Below are 20,153 nucleotides of genomic sequence, written 5' to 3'. Positions count from 1 at the left end.
TATATAGAGTAGGAAAAATTCTTACTGTTTTCCCCAAGACTAGAAACCAAATCATTTGATTTAGGAAAGAAATTAGCGCTGTTAGAAAGTTTAAAACATAGACTTCAGTCGCCTGAACCATAAGGTCAGTCGCCTGAACTATTTAAAAATAGCGCTCCAGAATAGGTAGTAGTAGTTCACTTGCCTGACCTCGAGAGTTCAGTCGCCTGACTTTGTTTTGATTTTTTGTTTACACTAGCAGTAGCATATTAGTCGCCTGAGTGGAAAACCTCAGTCTCCTAATCACTATGCAACTTAGTGTTTTTCTCATTTTGGTTCCAAAACTTGTTTAGACAAACTTTGAAAAGTATTTTGGACCTCATAAAAATATTTCCCAGATTCTAAATCAGGTCTCTAAGTCCAAAGTTAAATCCTAAGAGCTTCAGTCACAATATTGAAGTTTAGAAGTACTTACATGAGACTCTAAAATGATAAATACACTTTAATCCTAAGTCTTCATATCATTTAGCTTTGACATTGTCAAATCTTAATCAACACTTCAGTATGTTCATATTCTTCATGGCTTGTAGCTTTAAGTTAGGCTCTATTCAATCTTTTCCAAGTAGAACCATTGTACTTTGTACCACTTGATTTCTGAAACTTAACTTGAGTGAACAATTAGTAACCTTAATTTGTTATCATCGAAATAAGATTAAGCCTTGTTAGGCAAACAAACATAACCTTTTTGTTTTTGTTTTTTGTTTTTTTCCTAATGTTGGTTCTGTCGTGGTTCTCAACGTTGCTTTTGCAACAGACGTCACAAAATTGGAATTAGCATGTTGCTTAAATCTGTTGTTGGAATGAGATTCATAGTATTGGGATAATCCGACAATAATCTAAAGAGCTATTGGTTTTAGTATTACTAACATTCTTCAAGCGAAGATTGTAAGCTGGGGCTTTTTTTAAGACCAAACACCCCCCCCCCCCCCAAGAATGAGTCATAATCCTCTTGACATAAGGTATTGTAGCCTAAAATATTTGGTTTGATATTTAAGAAATAATTGTAAATTAAGAATAATAAGTGTCTTAAACAACTAACTATGAACTGTTTCATAATTCTTGAACATTTTACATGTTTTTTCTTGACAGAACATTTTGTAGATATAATGGGAGCATTTATAATTGGTAAATAGAAAAAATGGCCATATAGTTTTATGTTGCTTGCTTTTGGGACAAATTCTAATCATTATAAATGGAAAGGAAGAAGAGAAAAGTTGCTATAGCAATCTATAATTTGTTTGAATGACAAGCTAAGATGGACTGTTGCCTTTACACATATAAAACTCATGTAGTGTCTAGATTTTGATGGATTAACACTTAAACTTGTTTTGGCCGATATAATCAATTATGTTTTTAATATTTCTTAAGTTTTCATTTTTGAAACTGTTAAAACTTGATATACATTGTTGGCCAACAACCTAACAACTTAAGCTTTTAGGGAAAGTGGTATTGTAACATGGTATCAGAGCTTATTGCCAAGAGATCCTGGGTTCTAGTCTTGTTGTTCATGTTTACTATGTGATGTTTAAAATTATTGTGTTCTCTGTAATGGCCATTATTTATCGTGTGTTTATCTTTATGTGTTCTATTGGGTTGTGCTTTGGGGGGGGGGGGGGGGGAGGGGGGGGATTTTTAAAGCTTGATATATATTTTTGGCCCACAATCTAATGGCTTAAGCTTTTAGGTGAAGTGATATTCTAACAAAATCTTTTACTCCCTCCTTTTCAATCACTACCAGCTTATCATATGTATTCATATTGAGCTTCTAGGGGTGTTGGAAGGTGATCTGTGATGCAAGGCAAACATCCAACACAAAAATTCAAATTCCAATTTAGTTATAAAGAAAATCAATAAAAAGGGTAGGGCCCTACTGCATCAGGTTGGAGACTAAGAGCATGAGAAAGTGGATCAGGTTGGAATCTATGAGCATTGGATGGTGGTTTGGGATGGGCCTTGCAAGGGACTCCTGCATTATGTATGGAAAAATGTCTTCTCGTTGGTGAATAGGAATATATCAATACATGAAGATGCATTTCTATTTCTAGGCGCTATGCAGATGAAACAACCAATGTTAAGAGGTTTATACTAGAACTCCCCAGTCTATCTTTGGAGTTTCTAGTAACATTGAAGTCATCTCGACCACCCAACATGGACTAGATAGACCAAAGCCACTAGATAACTCTTTGGAAAAGGTATTCCACAAGGATGAAGAGTTTGGACCATAGATAAGATGTGAACCACCATTCCCTGTAACCTTTAAGAGCAAGAAAAATTGACAAAGAAAAGGACCCCACAAGAGACACTCCTTAAGAGAAGCATCCCTTATATCCTATATCACCATTTGACCCCTCGATGCACCCAAAGAGGGAAGTACCACCAAATCACTCCTTTAGAGTTCCAAAGGATTTTAAGGTATCAACCACTTCTAGTATTGTGGACAAAATATTAGTAGTATCATTGGGAAGTTCCTTAACTATTTTCCTTTTGCAGCCCCTTCAGAGACCTAGATATTTCAAAATAGAATCGTTATTTAGTACTTTTAGGAGCTCTCTAGGTATTGTCCAAAAATTACCAATGCGGAGCAGAAAATCAAATCGAATCAAATCGTGCAATGCAGAAACCAACGATGAATAATATACGATATACGGAAACACAATCACACACAGGTAATTATCAAAGCAATAAAACACACGACACAAGAATTTACGTGGTTCGGCAATGTGCCTATGTCCACGGGAGCAAACGACTGAATTTTCACTCTCAATCTCAAACAAGGGTTACAATAATGTTTATATGCTAACCGTATGTGTACAAAAGGCTTAGGAAGTTCCCCAAGTACCCCTGTAACAATCCCCAAAGGAAAATCCTCCGAAATCCCCAATCTATTGATCTTCTTAATTCAAAATTCGAAATTAGCTCCGAAAAAGACCATCGACGGTTTCAGGCAAACCGTTAATGGTTCTCTCTTAAGGGTAAACTATCGACCAAACTGTCGATGGTTTCTTCTTGCTGACCAGCTTCCTTGTTCTTGCTTCACCATGCTTTCCCTGTGCATGTATTTCACTTAATATGAGCCACATACTCCAACAATCTCCACCTTGGCGAATGTTCACTTCTTAGGAGAAATACAAAAGCGTAACCTATAGCTCCACCTGGGACAGTAGATTGGGACGCCTCCCGTCTAGCACCTGGAGATGTTAATCAAGTCCAAGCAATGCTTGAACTTGTCCGTTGTAACAAGCTTTGTCAACATATATGCTGCATTCTCAAACGTGTGAACTTTCTCAAGTAGTAGTTCACCAGAAGCAACCAATTTCTTGATCCTATGAAACCGCACATCTATGTGCTTAGTCCTCACATGATACACTTGGTTTGTCGCCAAATAGATGACATTCTGATTATCACAATGCAGTTGAACTCTGCCTTGTTGGATACCCAGCTCCTTGACTAATCCTATAAACCACAACGCTTCCTTGGCAGCCTCAACCACTGCCATGTACTCCGATTCAGTAGTAGATAAAGCAACAAGTGACTGCACCATGGACTTCAAACAAATAGGCCCTCCCACAAAGGTGAATACGTATCCTGTGGTAGACCTCCTGTCATCCAAGTGCCCTACATAGTCTGCATTCACATAACCTACCACTGAAGGATCACCTTATTGTCTACTAAACATAATGCCATAGCCTGTTGTACCCCTCAGGCCTCAAGTATTTGAGAATCCACTTGACTGCATCCCAATGCTGTTGACTCGGATTCGAAAAGAACTTGCTCAGTACACTGGAAGCTTGTGTTAGGATTGGTTAGGTACATACCATAGTATACATCAGACACCTCACTGTACTGGCATAGGGGACCTTTGACATGACACAAATGTCATCATCTGTCTTTGGGCACTGGGCAGTAGACAGTCTAAAATGATTTGCTAATGGTGTACTCACTGATTTAGCATTAACCATGCTAAATCTATCCAACACCTTCTAAACATAGCTATCCTGAGATAACCACAATCTCCCTACAACTCAATCCCGCGAATCTCCATCCCAAGAATCTTTTTGGATGCACCCAAGTCTTTCATGTCAAACTCTTTACTCAACAAAGTCTTAAGCTGATTCACCTCAGTCATATTCCTCACAGCAATCAACATGTCGTCAACATAAAGCAAAAAAAAAAATAGGTGAACCATCCTCAAGACTCTTCACATAGACACAACAATCATACTCACACCTCCTGTAGCCAATACAGATCATATAGGAGTGAAACCGTTTGTACCACTATCTCGGAGATTGCTTCAGCCCGTATAGTGATTTCTTCAGTTTACAAACCAAGTGCTCCTGTCCAGGTTGACTAAACCCTTCTGGTTGTACCATGGAAATCAACTCCTCCAAATCACCATGGAGAAATGCTGTCTTTACGTCCATTTTCTCCAAATGCATGTCGTAATGTGCCACCAATCCCAACACTACCCTGATGGAAGTGTGTCTGACCACAGGAGAGAAGATCTCATCATAATCAACTCATTTCCTCTATGAGTAACCTTTTGTTACTAACCGAGTCTTGAACCTCTCTTTTTCCTTTTCTGATACCGCTTCTTTCTTTCTATACACTCACTTGCATCCTATCACCCTCTTCCTTGCTGGAAGCTCCACCAATTCTCATGTATGGTTCTTATGTAGTGATTCCATCTCCTTCACCATAGCACCCATCCATCTACTTTTAGCTTGCCTGTGCCACCTCTTGAAAAGTAGTAGGATCCTCGCTACTAGTAATAAGTGTATAAGACACTAGTTTATAAAATCCATACCTGGGCGGTGGCCTAATAGTGCGTTTGGGTCTGTCTATAGCTATACTGCGTTGCTGCTGGTCTCTTGAGCTAGAACTCCTTGCGTTCTGCACATTGTCATCTCCACCTTGAATGTCTAACTCCACCTGCACCACACGCTCATTGCTGTTGTAGTTTTCTAGCACTTGTTTCTCTTCTTCTTCTTGAGTATGCTGCAACATGGCTTTCTCATCGAAAACCACGTCTCTACTGATCACCATCTTGTTTGCTTTCGGATCCCACAACTTGAACCCTTTGACCCCTTTCTGATACCCTAGAAATATGCACCATCTAAACTTTGCCTCAAGGTTTGATCTCTCCTCAATAGGAATGTGCACATAGGCTAGACACCAAAATACTCTCAAACTAGAGTAGTCTATCCCGATGCCTATCTACACCTCCTCTGCAACTTTCCCATCTAGTGCTGCCCTTGGTGATCTGTCAATCAGGAAACACGCCATATTTACTGCCTCTGCCCAAAAGTTCTTCGCGAGCTCTGCATTCAACCTGAGACACCGAGCCCTTTCATCTATGGTTCGGTTTATCCTTTTCGCCACACAATTTTATGTTGGTTTCTTGCATACTGTGAAGTGTCTCCTTATGCCATACTGCTCGCACAACTTCATGAACCTCAAATCAGTGTACTCTGTTCTATTGTTTGTCCTGAGGTATTTGATCTTCCTCTCAGTCTGATTTTCCACCTCATCTTTCCACAATTTAAACTTGGCAAACGTCTCTGACTTGTGCTGCATGAAGTACAACTAGACCTTTCGTGAGTAATCATCAATGAAACTCACAAAGTACATATGCCCCCCTCGTGATGTTACTCTCACCGGCTCCCAAAAATCTGAATGAATGTAGTCAAGGATTCCCTTTGTCTTGTGCGTGGCTGCCATGAACTGTACTCTATTTTGTTTCCCAAGCGCATAATACCTACAAAATTTTAGCTTGAATGATTTGACCCCCTTCAAAAGATTTCTCTTATGAAGCTCCATCATTCCACGCTCACCCATATGCTCTAACCGCATATGCCACAAGACAGTACTATCCTATTCAGAGTCTATAGTTGCAACTCTACCTACAACTGTGGTGCCTAGCAGTGTATAAAATATTCCCTGGTACTTTCTACCCCTTCATCACGGTTAGAACACCCTTACTCACCTTGATTACCCCACTTTCATACTTGTAACTAAACCCGTTACAATCTAAAGTGCCCAATGAAGTCAAATTCTTTCTTAACTCTGTTATATGCCTAACTTCACATAACGTCCTCACCACACCATCATGCATCATACATTTTGATTTTGATGTTCCCTATTTCGACAATTTTGCATGAAACATCATTCCCCATTAGAATAAAACCAGAATTTACCAACCTGTAAGTGGTGAACTAGTCTTTGTTGGGCGTATGATAAGAGCACGCCAAATTTAAGATCCAAGAATCTGTGAGACCATCTAAACCGGATGAGACCGAAAGCATATCACCATCATTGCTCTCTGAGTCTCCTTCCCATTACATTCGCCGAGTTTGATGAACCTTTTTTATTTTCTGCATTCCCTTCTTCCTCTCTAGACAATCCGGTTTTATGTGCCCCCTTTTCCCACACTTAAAACTCTGTACGTGTTTACTCTTCTTGGAATTGAACCGAGCCTTATTGTTAGTTGGTCCACTCTGGAACTTGCTTCTCCTACGATCCTGATTACCTTTCACTAGAAGCCCTTCACCTTGAGAATTATCATCGCTTGCTTTCTTCCTCTGATTGAAACCCAACAGAGCACTCGTGATATCCTCTAACTCTAGAGTTTCTTTTCCCCATGTCTGAGTCATAATCAGATTCTCATACGTAAGAGACGTAGGTAGGGAGTTCAGTAGCATCAACACCTTGTCTTCGTCCACTAACTTCACATCAACCCGCTTCAGATCATTGATGATCTGATTGAATATGTTGATGTGTTGATTCATATCCGAACTCTCTGACATCTTAAACCCATGAAATTTCTGCTTAAGATACAACTTGTTCGTCAATGATTTGGACATATACTGACTCTCCAATTTTAGCCAAATTGCCGCTGGCGATTCCTCATCTATGATGTGATACATCACATCATTAGCCATACAAATCCTGATTGTCGCCACAACCTTCGCTTCCAATTCCTTCCAATTCATGTTGTCCATGCTTTCTGGCTGCCTCCTCTATAATGCCTTTACCATACCTTGCTACACCAACAAGTCCTTAACCCTCCTCTGCCAAAGTGTGAAATTTTCTGATCCATCAAACTTGATATTGTCGAACTTTGCAAAAGAAATCCCAGCCATTGTAACCAATAACTCTGATACCAATTTGTTGTGCAAAAATTACCAATGTGTAGCGGAAACACAAATCGAATCAGGTAGTGCAATGCAGCAACCAACGATGAATAATATACGGAAACACAATCACACAAAGGTAATTATCAAAGCAATAAAACACCCGACACAAAGAATTTGCATGGTTTGGCAATGTGCCTACGTCCACGGGAGCAAGCTGCTAAATTTTCACTATCAATCTCAAACAAGGGTTACAATAATGTTTATATGCTAACCCTATATGTGTACAAAAGGCTTAGGAAGTTCCCTAAGTACCCCTGTAGCAATCCTCGGAGGAAAATCCTCCGAAATCCCTAATATACTGATCTTCCCAATTCAAAATTGGAAATCAGTGTCGAACAAGACTGTTGACGGTTTTAGGCAAACCATCGACTATTTAATACTGAAACTGAAACATGAAGACTGAAACCGTCAACGGTTATCTCCCGAGGGTAAACCATCAACCAAACCATCGACCAAACTTTTGACGGTTTCTTCCTGTCGCCTAGCTTCCTTGTTCTTGTTTCACCATGCTTTCCCCATGCATGTATTCCACTCAATATGAGCCACATACTCCAACACTAGGGTCTTCTTTCCTTGTCATAACTAATTGATGAGGCTAACCTCACTAGTCCTTTGCTTAACTTCTTAGCTTTTTCCTTAAGCGTAGGCTCCTTTACACTTATCCTTACTCTATCACCACTATAGTTCACCAAAGACCAACCAAATTCATTTAGGAGATTCTAAGCATCTTGGTTATCCCTCTCATCTTCTAAATGGTCCACAGTTTTGGAAAACTCTACATTAATTAACTTCTTATGTCACAGTGTCACAGAAAGACACCATCAATTTTGGGAGAACATTATCAGAGTACTTGGTGGGCTTTTGGTTGTTCATTTTCAAGGTGCCTTGTCAACAAATATGGATTGGAATTAAGGACAATGGAATGATGAATGGACTACAAAATGTGTTTTGAGTTGTCTCGGTTTGGGACAACATCTAAAATTATCTCTCTTAGTTGCATTGCCACTGCCTTTGTCAGATTCCACATCCCCACCAGACTCCTGCCATTTGGTTTTCCTTTAGATGCACCTCCATTCTTTGCAAGTGCTCTAGGTAGCCCCTCATTCTCCTCATACAAAATGAGGAATCTTCATCATTGAAACCTTACGTTTATGCAACTCCTTTGAACTCCATGATCTGTTTCCCTTTGTTCATCATTTTTTTGTTCTCCTGCCGCCAGCTTTTATTTTACCCACTTGTAGACCTTATGAGTGTGATTCAAGGTTCTGTCTGGCAGTTGAGCATCTCCAGCCTGCATAATCTCCAACCTTTGCAAGCCTTGCTTCTTGCTGCTAATTGGTTTATCTGCTCTTGAACATCTAATGACTTTTCCCTCTTTTTGTGAATTATTCAAGCCCCAGTGGTCTGGGCCTTAAGAGAAATGGCAGGTTTGGCCTTAGGAACACCCTGTATGAGTGCCTCCTTGTAGCTAAGATGGCCCTTCATTTGGGCTTCTATTACTTGCTCACCTAACCTCTTTGACGAGCCTCCTTGAAGCCACTCTTCTCATTGGGCCTGTTGGTTTCTCATTGGGCCAGTCTTCTTGACCATATTATATCGTTCCAGTGCAAGTTTGTTTGGTTGGTTAGTTCTTCATCCCTCAAATATTTTGGATTTGAGGTTGAATTTTTTCCAAGTGAGGGAGAATGATGCAATAAGAGCTTCAAGATCATGTTTGGCATTTTCAGGAATTTTTTGGCTATCTTGTAGTTTTTTTTTTTTTGGGATTTTCCCTACTTTGCAGCATTTTTATTGCAGGATTTTATTAGATCATTATCTAGTAGATTATCTAGGGTCTTTATGATTATATAGGTTTTTACGATTTAAATATTTTACACTTACACGTTGATCTAATTTTTAGGGATTTGATATTATGTTTCATAAATTGGATTTGATATTATTTCCTAGAGGTTGTGTACTTATTTCATATCAGGAGGAAGCTGATGTAAAGGCTTAATCTGTAACCATGAGATTCAGTGCTAATTTAGTTTAATGGGATTCAGTGCTAATTTAGTTTTGTCTTCATTTTTATTCTCTTCCTCTTCTAATTTCCTGTTTATTTTCCCATTATTTTCTTGCATCTATCTCTTGTGTCAATCAATCCTACATCAATCCAGGCCTGGGTGCGCGTTTCCCCCCTCACTGGAAAAAAAAAGAATGCCCCTATCCTTATAAATTTCCCAAAACCTGCTTCATTTGGCACAGATTTCTATGGGAGATTGGAGAAGTTAGGGCAAATGGTTATCTCTGGGTCTTCTCTCTTGTTCTTCTTCTTCCTCATTTTTATATTATTATTTGTATTTTTTTGGGTTAAGCAAATGATTGTTTTTTTTTAAAACATAATGATCAAAAGCACAAAGATATTAAGTAGGACAGATTATAATCCTTAAACAAGCAAAAAATGACATGGAAAACTAGACAAATGCCTGATGAAGCAACCTCCTGCACCAAAGCAAAGCCAATAAAGTGAATCCAATCCATAGACAGGTGAAGTAATAATTACATGCCCTTTGAAAATCTTAGCATATCATCGTCAGAGAGCCTCTTCTTTTTCTTCTTCACTCTTGACAACTCCAGCACCATATGTGGCTCAATCTTAGTTATCAATATCTGGTCTTTCTCCAGCTTTGTACTTGCTACCCATTGCCCAAACCAATCAATAGTCAAACCCATTGTCATGCTCATAAATTCAGCTCTCCCCACCCAGATCCATCATTACCCATTTTTGCCTTCATCATGTTATCTGTATAGTTAAATCTTCTATACGTTCCACACTAAGTCTCTGCAAAACCGGCCCTAACTTGTGGTCAGAGTGGAAAGATTTTCTCGTACGATAAAACATTATAGAATCAGCCTTCAGAAAATGGTGTCATTTTATTGTGTTTGTTATTAAATTCATAATTTTTTCAACATGATGTTGTTTCAAGCCTCAGTATCTCCTAAGGGCAAAATTGGCATTGAACTACCGGTACCATTTAGCTGACAGCACAAAGTAGTTACTATATTTGTAGTTGGACCAAAATGTTGGTCATTCCAATCATGGTTTTGAAAACCGGACCGATGACCAACCCGGTAAAGTCACTGGGTTGGTCAAACCGGTTGGACCGCAGTGGTTGAACTGGTGACATCAGCATGATGGCATATATATAATTATGTATTTAAAAGTAAAGCTTATTATAGATATTTTTATTAGTTATTAAAACATTAATGTATAAAATGAATTTAGGACTTCTAAAAATGTAATAATTCTGCATAATAAATTTAAAATAAAAATTTTATCATTAATTATTATAGTTAAAATTTAAAATTAAATGAATCTTAAGAGAAAAAGGAAACTCATTGTTTTAAAAAAAGAAAACTCAATTCATTGCCTTAATAGAAGGAATATGCTCTCTTTTACAACTCCACTAAACAAGTAGAAATTTAAAAAAATTTCTAAACCATTAATGATCATTAAGGGGTAGATGGAGTCTTTCTCCAAGGAAATCTTCCCATCTCCCATGCACAAAAGCACCTCTACCCTTTTCCATTGTGATAGGCTTCTCTTTCCTCCCCCCTTTCCATCCTCTCTCTCCTGCTTCCCTTTCCAGTTTGACTCCTCTCTCACTCTCTCACTCTCTCTCTCTCTCTCTCTATTGTATGGTTCTGTCATCTATGTATTAACTTTAAAAATTTTGCCATGCCAAGGCAAAAAGCTTCCGTCCTGCAAGCTGATTGGAAATTGTCGTGGGGAGTAGTGGAAATTTTTGGCTTTAAAAAAAAAATGTGCTGGATAAGCAGGCACTGTTTGAGATTGGGAGTGAGAGGAATGGAGGATTAGTTTGATTCATCATTCAAGACTTTCAAGTCCTTAAGGTGTTTTATTTATTTATTTATTGCATTCCCCTTTGGCCCTTTAACTCTTTACTCTTCTAATAGAAAAAATAAAAAAATATATATTGAAAAATAAAATAAATCATACCAGTCTGACCCAGCAGTGAACCTGAGTCAGACCGGTTCAGATACGTTTGGACAGAGTCAGCCGGTTCTATCCCAGGTTGCTTCATTTCTGGGTTTGCTGCTTTGTCTGGACTGGACAGGTGACTGGTTCCGTTTGTACCGGGTTGCTCGAGCTGGTCTGGTCTGTTTTTTTAAACCATGCTTCCAATATTTATTATTGATTCGTTTTTCATCAAATATTTGTGAGGATGAATTTTGCCTTCCAGTTTTATATAGATCATGCTAGATTGACTCTTTTGGGATCGACCTGCATTTTTCTTTGTTTTAGGTCTTTGTAGCAATTACTTTCTCTGGATTGTTTTAAAATTATCAACTTATCCAGTTTTATGTTTATTTTTATAAAGATGGACACCCTTGATGGTTGCTCGATCCTGGCATAGGGATTGGCTTGAGGAAATTCTGAGGACACGATCACAAGGCCAGTTGCAATTTCTTCAATCACCTTACTTATCTCTTCCTCTCATGAGCATTGTCAAAATTGCCAGGTAAATGAAATTTGAACTGCCCTATTCTTATGCTTTTATCGACCGTCTTTTCTAATGGCTTATGAATGGCATTATTCTATTCACATCATTCATTATAATGGATCACACCATGTGCATTGAATTTTTCGTCTATGGTGCTGCTAGTGCCAATTTTAGTCCATGATCTAAAAAATTAAAGGGATTAAAAATCATGTAATATTTTCAAGAAGTAGAAACCTCTAAAATGAGGTTCTCCTTTGCATGCAAAGGCCATTGAGTGTTTAGAAATCTGGAAAGTCATTTTTTTTTCTCAGTACGTGAAATTAAAGTTGCACAAATTCTTAGGTCTCTAAGATTACTCCAGTTGTATCACTCTCATCTTCCTTGTCTGCGTAAGCAATCTTTCCCTTCGATATTATGTGGGAGAAGGTGCCTATAGGAGGTTGTCTGTGTGATAGAAAAGAATGGGATCTGGAATAGGTTGATGAGTGTTTCTTTGGTAGCAGCTTGTTGGCCTATTTAGAAACCCAAGAGGGGGGAGGGGTGAATTTGTGTTGGTTTTTAAAATTATTTAAAATCCACTTTAAATTAATTAATTCTCCAGAAGTAGACAAACACAGAGATAAAAATAGTGCATGAAGATAAACAGGGAGATGAGAGAGAGAGAGCCAATTATAGGCCCAAACTTGGCAGTTACATCCACTTCCAAGATATCTCCTTGAGAATGCACTGATCACAACCTTGTCGTCTTTGAAGATCAACCAATCACAGAATTGGTTCTTCCCTGAACCAGTGAGGGACATTTCTCCAAAGGCATCCTATCTTTGCCACACCAAGGACCACCTATCCTAATTTTGTCTCTCATTCAAGTGAGAAGGGGTTCTCACATTCAAGTTAAAAGGAAATAATTTAGATCGTGGACTAGCGTCTAGTTAGAAGGAAAAACCTTCGGCTGCTCTCAGTCATCCTGAAGGTTGAACAATAATTGAAGAACTAGGTTGAGCAGCAACGATGAGCTTGCTTAAGGGCAGTGCATTGTTGTCTATTCTCAAGGTTGATTCAAGTTGTATTCAATCATCCTCATATATATAGTGTTCAAAAACTAGCCAGCTGGGCTCCAAAATTCTGAATTTTTGGGTTATTAAACTCCTGCCTTTTTGGTCTTCTACTTGATTCAATTTCCAAGACAAATGCCTTCTCCCAAATGTCCAATTTAATTAGCTTCATGTAATTTTCGAGCAGTATGCATCATTTTGGGTAGAGCTCAAGCCTTAAATGTTCATGTTTAATCCTTGAATGGAAATATTTTTGCTGACTTACATAAAAATATTTTTGCTTTTGTTGTTGAATTGTAATAAGTAGTGCGCCCACATTGTAATTAGGTCTATACTATCTATGATAAATTCAATGTACAATAAATGTCAATGATACCCTTACTAAAACTCTAAACCTGTGACACCCTCTTCCAAGATGGTGCACATATCACCCCTAGCATGTTACAATTGAGCTTAACCTAGGCACTCGAAGGACCTGGTAGACAAATTGGCCAATTGATATTTAGATGAGAAGTGCAAGGAGCTTTTTGACAAGCTTTTCTTGAACAAAAATCAGAGTCAACTTCAACTGCTTGATTATCACATATCAACTCCATAGGTTGTGAGTAATGAGGCCCAATAGGTCGTCCTTGATAGAGTTGGCCATGTTCCTATATGATGGCTTCTCCGTAGCTCTCTATTTTGTTGCGTACCCCATAATCTATCCAATGCCGTAAGTAGAGAATTCGCCTTTACTAACTCTCCCGAATCACTAAAGTTAAGTCCATGTGTTTTGTTTATAAAATTGGTCTTTTTTGGCAACAGGAGTCATGATATTTGAGTTCATTATTGCTATTCCTGTAATAAACAGAGTCGCTGTTTTTTTATTTTTTATCAAGTCTCCCTAGAACTTCTCATGGTAAAGAAAATCAACGGTGCCGTCAGAGCATATTGAATAGTAGCGTAAAGTTTATAAAAACAAATAGAAACAAAAGTAATAAAAAATAAGGAGGAAAAGGATGATCCTAATTCCGGTGCATTTTGGTCTCTGTTATTAGACAATCTTCAATTTTCATTAACAACACTAGGGCAAAGTTGATAATCCTAATGCTGTTTTCGAAGTACATCAGCTTACCTCGTTTGCTGCCTCTCGATCTAGTATTTCAAGACTAAGTCTTTTCTATTTAGAGAGCTAGCCTAGTATGGTACTCAGTCTTCTTTGAGTTAGCTTATAGAGAGCTCGAAGATTCAGTAAATTGACTGAATTCGTATTTACGTTTGATAGTTTCCGTATAATCATATTATGAGAGTAGCAGGGTTCATATAATTTTTAGATCGATTTTTATCATTTTCCTAGTCCACTACTTGTCTTGCTTTGAACGATTTCTCGTTATTTTTTAATAACTAATGTTTATTTTTGCCCGTCCCCAATTCTCAGTATAGTGGTTAGTTTTTATACTGGTAGGAGAAGAGGTCTAGTCTGATAGGGCCCTCCCGTTTGCATTGAAGTCTTTCACAATTTTTTTTCCTATATTTACGTAGTATTTTCGACTTTTTTTTTAGGATATGCTTATTTTTGTTGATATGGCATATTGATTATATTTCTATAGTTAATTAGACGGGTATATGATGCTGTATGTTCTAATGTTGGCTTTATTCGTTGGCTGGTGCTTGTGTGTTATAATGTAAACGTTCCAGTCGACTCCTAGAGGGTTTTCTTTAGAGGGGTCCAGTATTGAATCATGACCCTTTTAGTAGGAGCCCCATTCAAAATTTCGTTATTTCGGGCTATGTTTTATTTTAGTCTTTATTTGACCGGTTCCTTGATCCTAGTTTATTCAATGTTGGCAACCTCGCGAAGAGGTGGAGTTTTAACTCTGTTTTTCTAGCTTTTATTTACTGCATCCTTTACGGCTTTCTAGTTTATAGATCATACGAGTGTTTGTTTGAAATGTGTCATCGCTCTTTTAATTTATGAGGAGACTTTATCGTGTATCATTTATCGAGATTACAGAAAGTAGGTTAGTTCATAATCTTTTACATCATTCTTTCTTTTTTCACCTGTGGTCTAGTGTTATCTTTTAAATAGATTACTATTATGGCTTAATATTTTTCTTGTTAGAAGTAGGAATCTCAATCTTCAACATTTAGGTACGGATATGTAGAGGGTAGAAACTGTTGTTTCGCAGAAGTTTTTCTTTCTTGGTTCTCTGGTATTTTTTGTCTTCTCTTCCTGTTTTTTTCGCTTTGTTTCCTCGTCGTTTTTTTTGCCCTCTTCTATTCTCTTCCCGTCTTTTTGTTTTTTGCCTAGTCTTTTTGTGCCTGACTGTGCCTTCTTTTGCCGCTCGTCCTTTTCTTGTTTCCCTTTCGTTTTCTTCTCTATTTTTTCCTTCTTTTTTGTTCACTCCAGTTGATTTTTATTTTATTTATGTTATATCTCTTATTCTTCGCATCTTGCTTAAATTGAATTTATGTTTACTCTGGCTTCCTTATTCGACCTACCAGACCCCTTTTTATTCGATTGTAAAGATTAAACCCCATTGTGCTTATTATTTGCGAATCTCACTCCGCTGTTTTTTTCAGCAGTACAGAGAAGGTTTCTAACGTATCCCGATTACTATTTAAGTAAGAGGGGGGTCATTCCTGTATAGGCCTGTTCAGCCAAGTTGCTAAGAGGGTTTTGAGAGTATAGACTTCTTTTTTTTTCATCTAGCACTAATTCCAAATTTATGCTTTGGAGTGCTTATTTTTTTCCGCAGCTCTTTTGTTTTATTATGTTATCTTTATTCATGGAGCGTATTTATTTCTTGGTACCATCATTTTAAGTAAGAGTATGAACAGAGAATTTGGTTACATATATTTTAAAGATTATCCCCTTTGTTTGGGCATAGGAGTATGAGTGGATTTTACTGCATTTTAGTCATATATTTTCCATAGCCTTATATGTGTAGGTGGATCATTTTCTACTAATCGTATATAGATAGAAGCCAATATGTATCTGTTTTCTGATTCATCTCATTTGTTTTCCATTTACAACTTCTAACATTCAGCGGAGGTCAGGGTTTACTTAGGAGATTTATCCATTCGTATTAGATCAGTTCATTTGTTGGTTAGAGTTTGTAGATCGTATAATAGTTAGCCCCCCAACTTCTCCTTTTTTAGTATACGCCTCTCTGCTTTTAATTACAACTGTCTCGTAAAGCTAAATGCTTTTTTTTCAGCGATTGGACGAACGATTTGTGGTTGCCATGATAGTAGTCTATCAGGGTGTAGCTTTTTATTCCCCCTTTGGTACAATTCACATTACTTGGGGTTGTAAGGTTATTTAAGATCTTTAGGGGGATATTCTTGTTGATAGTAAGAGCAATTTTCCTGTTTATTATCTAATTTGTCAAGTCTTAGTTGATTTGAGTTATTAGAGTCTAACTTTAGCTTTTTTACGATTTCCCATCATTTTTACTTATATCCGTCTTCCATTTAACATTTGCTTTTTGCAGTGATGTTCTTTTTTCAGTTATTAGAACTTTCTTTACGTTTTTGAGTTCTTTGTTTTCTACCTTCTTTTATAAATGCCTTTGCATCCTATATAGTCTTATAAGTTTTTATTACCTAGCATGTACATCAGCCATCTCATGATTCAGAGGTTCCAGTTTAATTACTGATACACTCCATATCCTTATTCTTTAGTTTTAAGATAGAGTTAGTCTATATTAATTATCCTTTTTGATTTACATTGGTCGCTTTCTTTTCATGTTTCTTTGAAGCCCTTAAATTATTTAATTTATTACATAAAAAAAAAAAGATTCATCAAGCCACAATATAAGTTATCTAAGTCCTACACTCACATAACAGAAAGAGAAAATAGCAATAAAACAGCTAAAGCTAAAGAAAGGAGGGGGGCAAAAAAAAAAAAGGTGGGGGCACTGGGTGGGGCAAAGGGGCAAAACAAAAAAAAAAAAGCCAAAAAAAAAGCAGGGGGGGGGCAAAACAACAAACGGGCCAAAAAGGGGGGGGGGGCCACAAAAAAAAAAACAAAAAAAAAAAAGGCAACAAAAAAAGGTGGGGAGGGCAAAAAGATAAAAAAATATAAAAAAAATCATAATGGCGGGGAAAAAACAACAAAAAGAAAAAAACACAAAAGGTTTAAATTGTCAGAGGGGTCTGCCAAGGGTCGTTCGTTAATATATTGTTGAGAGAGTTTTTTAGGATGCTGCATGCCTATTGTCACCTATACCGCTATTACAGAGGTCACAATATAATCAGATCTTTTAGGACGTAATTTTTGAAATGATGATACTTTTTTTATCCTTATTGTTTGATGACTTAGAGAAGCAAAGCCAAGAAGAGTTCACCCTGCCTCAACTCTTTCTCCCTCTTTCTACTTTACAATTATCTAAAGCTTAAATAAAAGAGAGAAAAGAAAGCAAAAAAGCGGCACGGCAGAAAGATACGGGGTGGGGGGGTGGGGGGCTGGGGTCGGAAAAAAAAAGGGGGGGCTGCCGGGCAGGTGGTGGGGTGAAAAAGGGAGTGTCGGGAAAAGTTGTGGGAAAAGCGAAAAAAAAGATCGAACATAAGACTTGATAGAGAAAAGAGGGGGAATAATTTTTTCTTTGTCATCAGAACTATTAGTAGTGGTCTCTTTAAGTTTCTTGAACAAAAATCAGAGTCAACTTCAACTGCTTGATTATCACATATCAACTCCATAGGTTGTGAGTAATGAGGCCCAATATTTTCCAAAATATTGTTTTTAACCATATCAAGTAATAGGTAGTAAGGCCATGGCTCTATTCTCAAATTTTGCTCTTGATCTTGCAACTATAGTTTGTTTCTTACTCTTGAGAGACCATGTTGCCACCATGAAACAAACACACAATATCAAATGATGGTTCTGGCAAAAGAGTGATTTACTCCATTATTGATTTGTGTATCCCTAAGGAGTATGACCTTGATCGTAATACATAAAGTCTTGAGATATCTTAATCTATTGATAGTAGTGTCCCAATGATCCTAATGACTGTTTGAGGAGAGTCAAAGAACTAAATTACAACATTGGTTGTGATGGAGATATGTGACAGAGTGACTGCAAGATAATTAAAATTTCTTAAAAGTCTCTAGTATCGTCCTATATCAACTAACAATTCACTCCTATATGGCATTAGTTTGCTAATAGGACCCATGGGTGCATTTGTAGGCTTAAATTCTAAAAGCCCTACCTCATCCAACATTTGAAGATCATATTTCCTTCTGACAAGATGATTGCAATATGAGATCTAGATAGCTCCATTCCCCAGATGTGCCTTAATTGTCCTAGATCTTGGTATGTAACATTTGCTTCAAATGTTGTTTGCTAACTATCATTCATGATGACAATATGATCCACAAAAACAATAAGAAGAATCTTATCAGTAGTTGTATAAATGATCCCTGGTGACTAAAATCAATTACCCCTGCCCTGAATCTACCAAACCCCATTCCGAGTGACTGCTTCAATCAATACACATACTTCTTCGGACATGCCTACCTCGATTTCCACACCTGGGAGGTTGTTCTATTGAAACCTCCTCTTGGAAATTGCCATGTATGAAGACATTCTTCTTATCTAGTAGGTGTAAAGGTCAACAAAACGTAGCAATAAAAAAGTGAGCAGACAAATGAATGAAAGTGAGTTTTGGCCACACAAGAGAACGTCTTTAAATAATGAAAACAAGCCTAAGTGATGCAGGATATAATAGCAAGAGAAACATAATAGAAAGAATTATGGGAGAGAGAGAAATAGCAAGGGAGGAGAAGAAAGAAGTGAGGAGGAAGAAGAAGAATAAGAGAGAAAGCTGGGAGGGGGGGGGGGGGGACATAGAAACTAGACTGCAATTTAAATTTGATATCTATCGCAAATAGTGGTCGGTTTACTTATGCACCCGACATTATAACTAAAACATATAGTTACAAAATAACCCCAATGTACTTAAAATACCCAAAATAACCCTAAATTAACTAAACTTCTAAATTAACCAAAGTTTTCTAAACTAACATAAAAATACTAATTTGTAAATCTATAGCTACAATAAAGCCTCTAAAGTTGTCCATTGGTGGTTGGTCCTCCATTACTAAGTGTACATAGCCACTAGTGAAAAGAACCTGCTAAAGAACCTTCTGATGATAAGGGAGGGAGGGGCGACTCAAATGGTTTAGGCATCTGCAATGTAAGCCAAATAATGTACTAGTGAGGAGTGAGCTAGTTATTGTTAGTAGCGGTAGAAAAGGCAGGGGTTGACCTAAAATATATTGAAATGCGATGGTAAGGATTTAATAGCCCTTAATTTGTTGGAGGAAATTGCTCATGATTTTGTAAATTGGCGAAAAAGGATTCATGTAGCCAACCTCACTTAATGGGACTTAAGGCTTGGTTTGTTGTTATTGTTGTTTGTTTGTTTAGTACCATGCTTTTGTTTTTTGTTGCTAAATTTTGGCACCCTATTTTATCCGAGGTCAGTTTTGCCAAAATCTTGGTTAATTTGTAGTTTAATTAGAAATTAAGGGTGAATTTGAGTTCAACAATTAATTGAAATCTAGTTCTCTCCCCTTGCATTTTACTATGCAAATCTTGCATTCAAAGTACTATGAAGCCTTAATTTCATGTTTTGAGACTCATTTAATCAAAAATAGGGGCTTATCCTCATTTTAATTTAAAATTGGACAATAATAGGGTAAAGAGAAGTCCCAAACACCCCCATTGGACATGCAAGGGAACTTCTTTTAAATTTAGGGGTATTTTTGGAAAAAGAGAAAGAAGAGTAGGAAGCCTTAGCCTTGTTCTATTTAAAGGAGCTTAAGGCTGAAGGCAAGGAAGGAGGTTGGAGGCAAGACAAATTCAACACAAAGGGAGTTGCTCGTCCAAGTTAGAGGGAGAGAGAGAGAGAAGTAGAACGACTTGATTTCTCAAAGAATCGAAGTGCCAAAATACAAGGTGTGTTCTGTAATCTCATTCTTCATTAAAATCCAGCATATTGAATGCTCAAATTTTGTTTTACAGCTGAAGGAGATGCTTTGATATGCATGTGAAACCAACTTGCATTGAATTTTAGGGTTTTGGTCATATTAATATACAAGGATTGGGTTTTTATGGCTTAAACCCATTGTTTTCCTTGTTTTGAGGTCATAGTTATGTAAAATAAGTGATCTTTGGGTGTTTTAGAGAGAGAAGGGCATAGGAGAGGTCATTGGAGCTTCACCAGCTAAAAAGAGAAAGGAGAGAGGAGAGTTGGAAAACGTAGGGTTTTTACATGCATGGGGGGTCAAAATAGTAGAAAATAGGTGAAACAAGGTTCATAGAGTCAAAATAGGCAAAAAAAAAAAAAAAAAAAAAAGAGAAAAGGGAGGGGCTTCAA

General features: G+C 37.5%; 1 protein-coding gene across 4 annotated transcripts in view; it reads left to right on the top strand.

The window, feature by feature from the left end:
• LOC131158080 (probable E3 ubiquitin-protein ligase XBOS32) overlaps window positions 1–20,153 on the top strand; it is a 45,810-nt gene that overhangs the window by 12,290 nt on the left and 13,367 nt on the right. For 2 of the 4 annotated variants that reach the window (XM_058112652.1, XM_058112654.1), the window contains exon 8: window positions 11,615–11,755. In XM_058112652.1, coding sequence (XP_057968635.1) covers window positions 11,615–11,755 — 141 coding nt within the window. The remainder of the gene's footprint in view (window positions 1–11,614; window positions 11,756–20,153) is intronic. The other 2 variants (XM_058112655.1, XM_058112653.1) reach the window with 1 other exon arrangement.

Source organism: Malania oleifera, chromosome 6 (genome assembly GCF_029873635.1).
Source record: "Malania oleifera isolate guangnan ecotype guangnan chromosome 6, ASM2987363v1, whole genome shotgun sequence".
Classification (NCBI taxonomy): domain Eukaryota; kingdom Viridiplantae; phylum Streptophyta; class Magnoliopsida; order Santalales; family Ximeniaceae; genus Malania; species Malania oleifera.
Note: the sequence above shows the minus strand (reverse complement) of the source record. Positions and strands in the feature narration are given on the sequence as shown.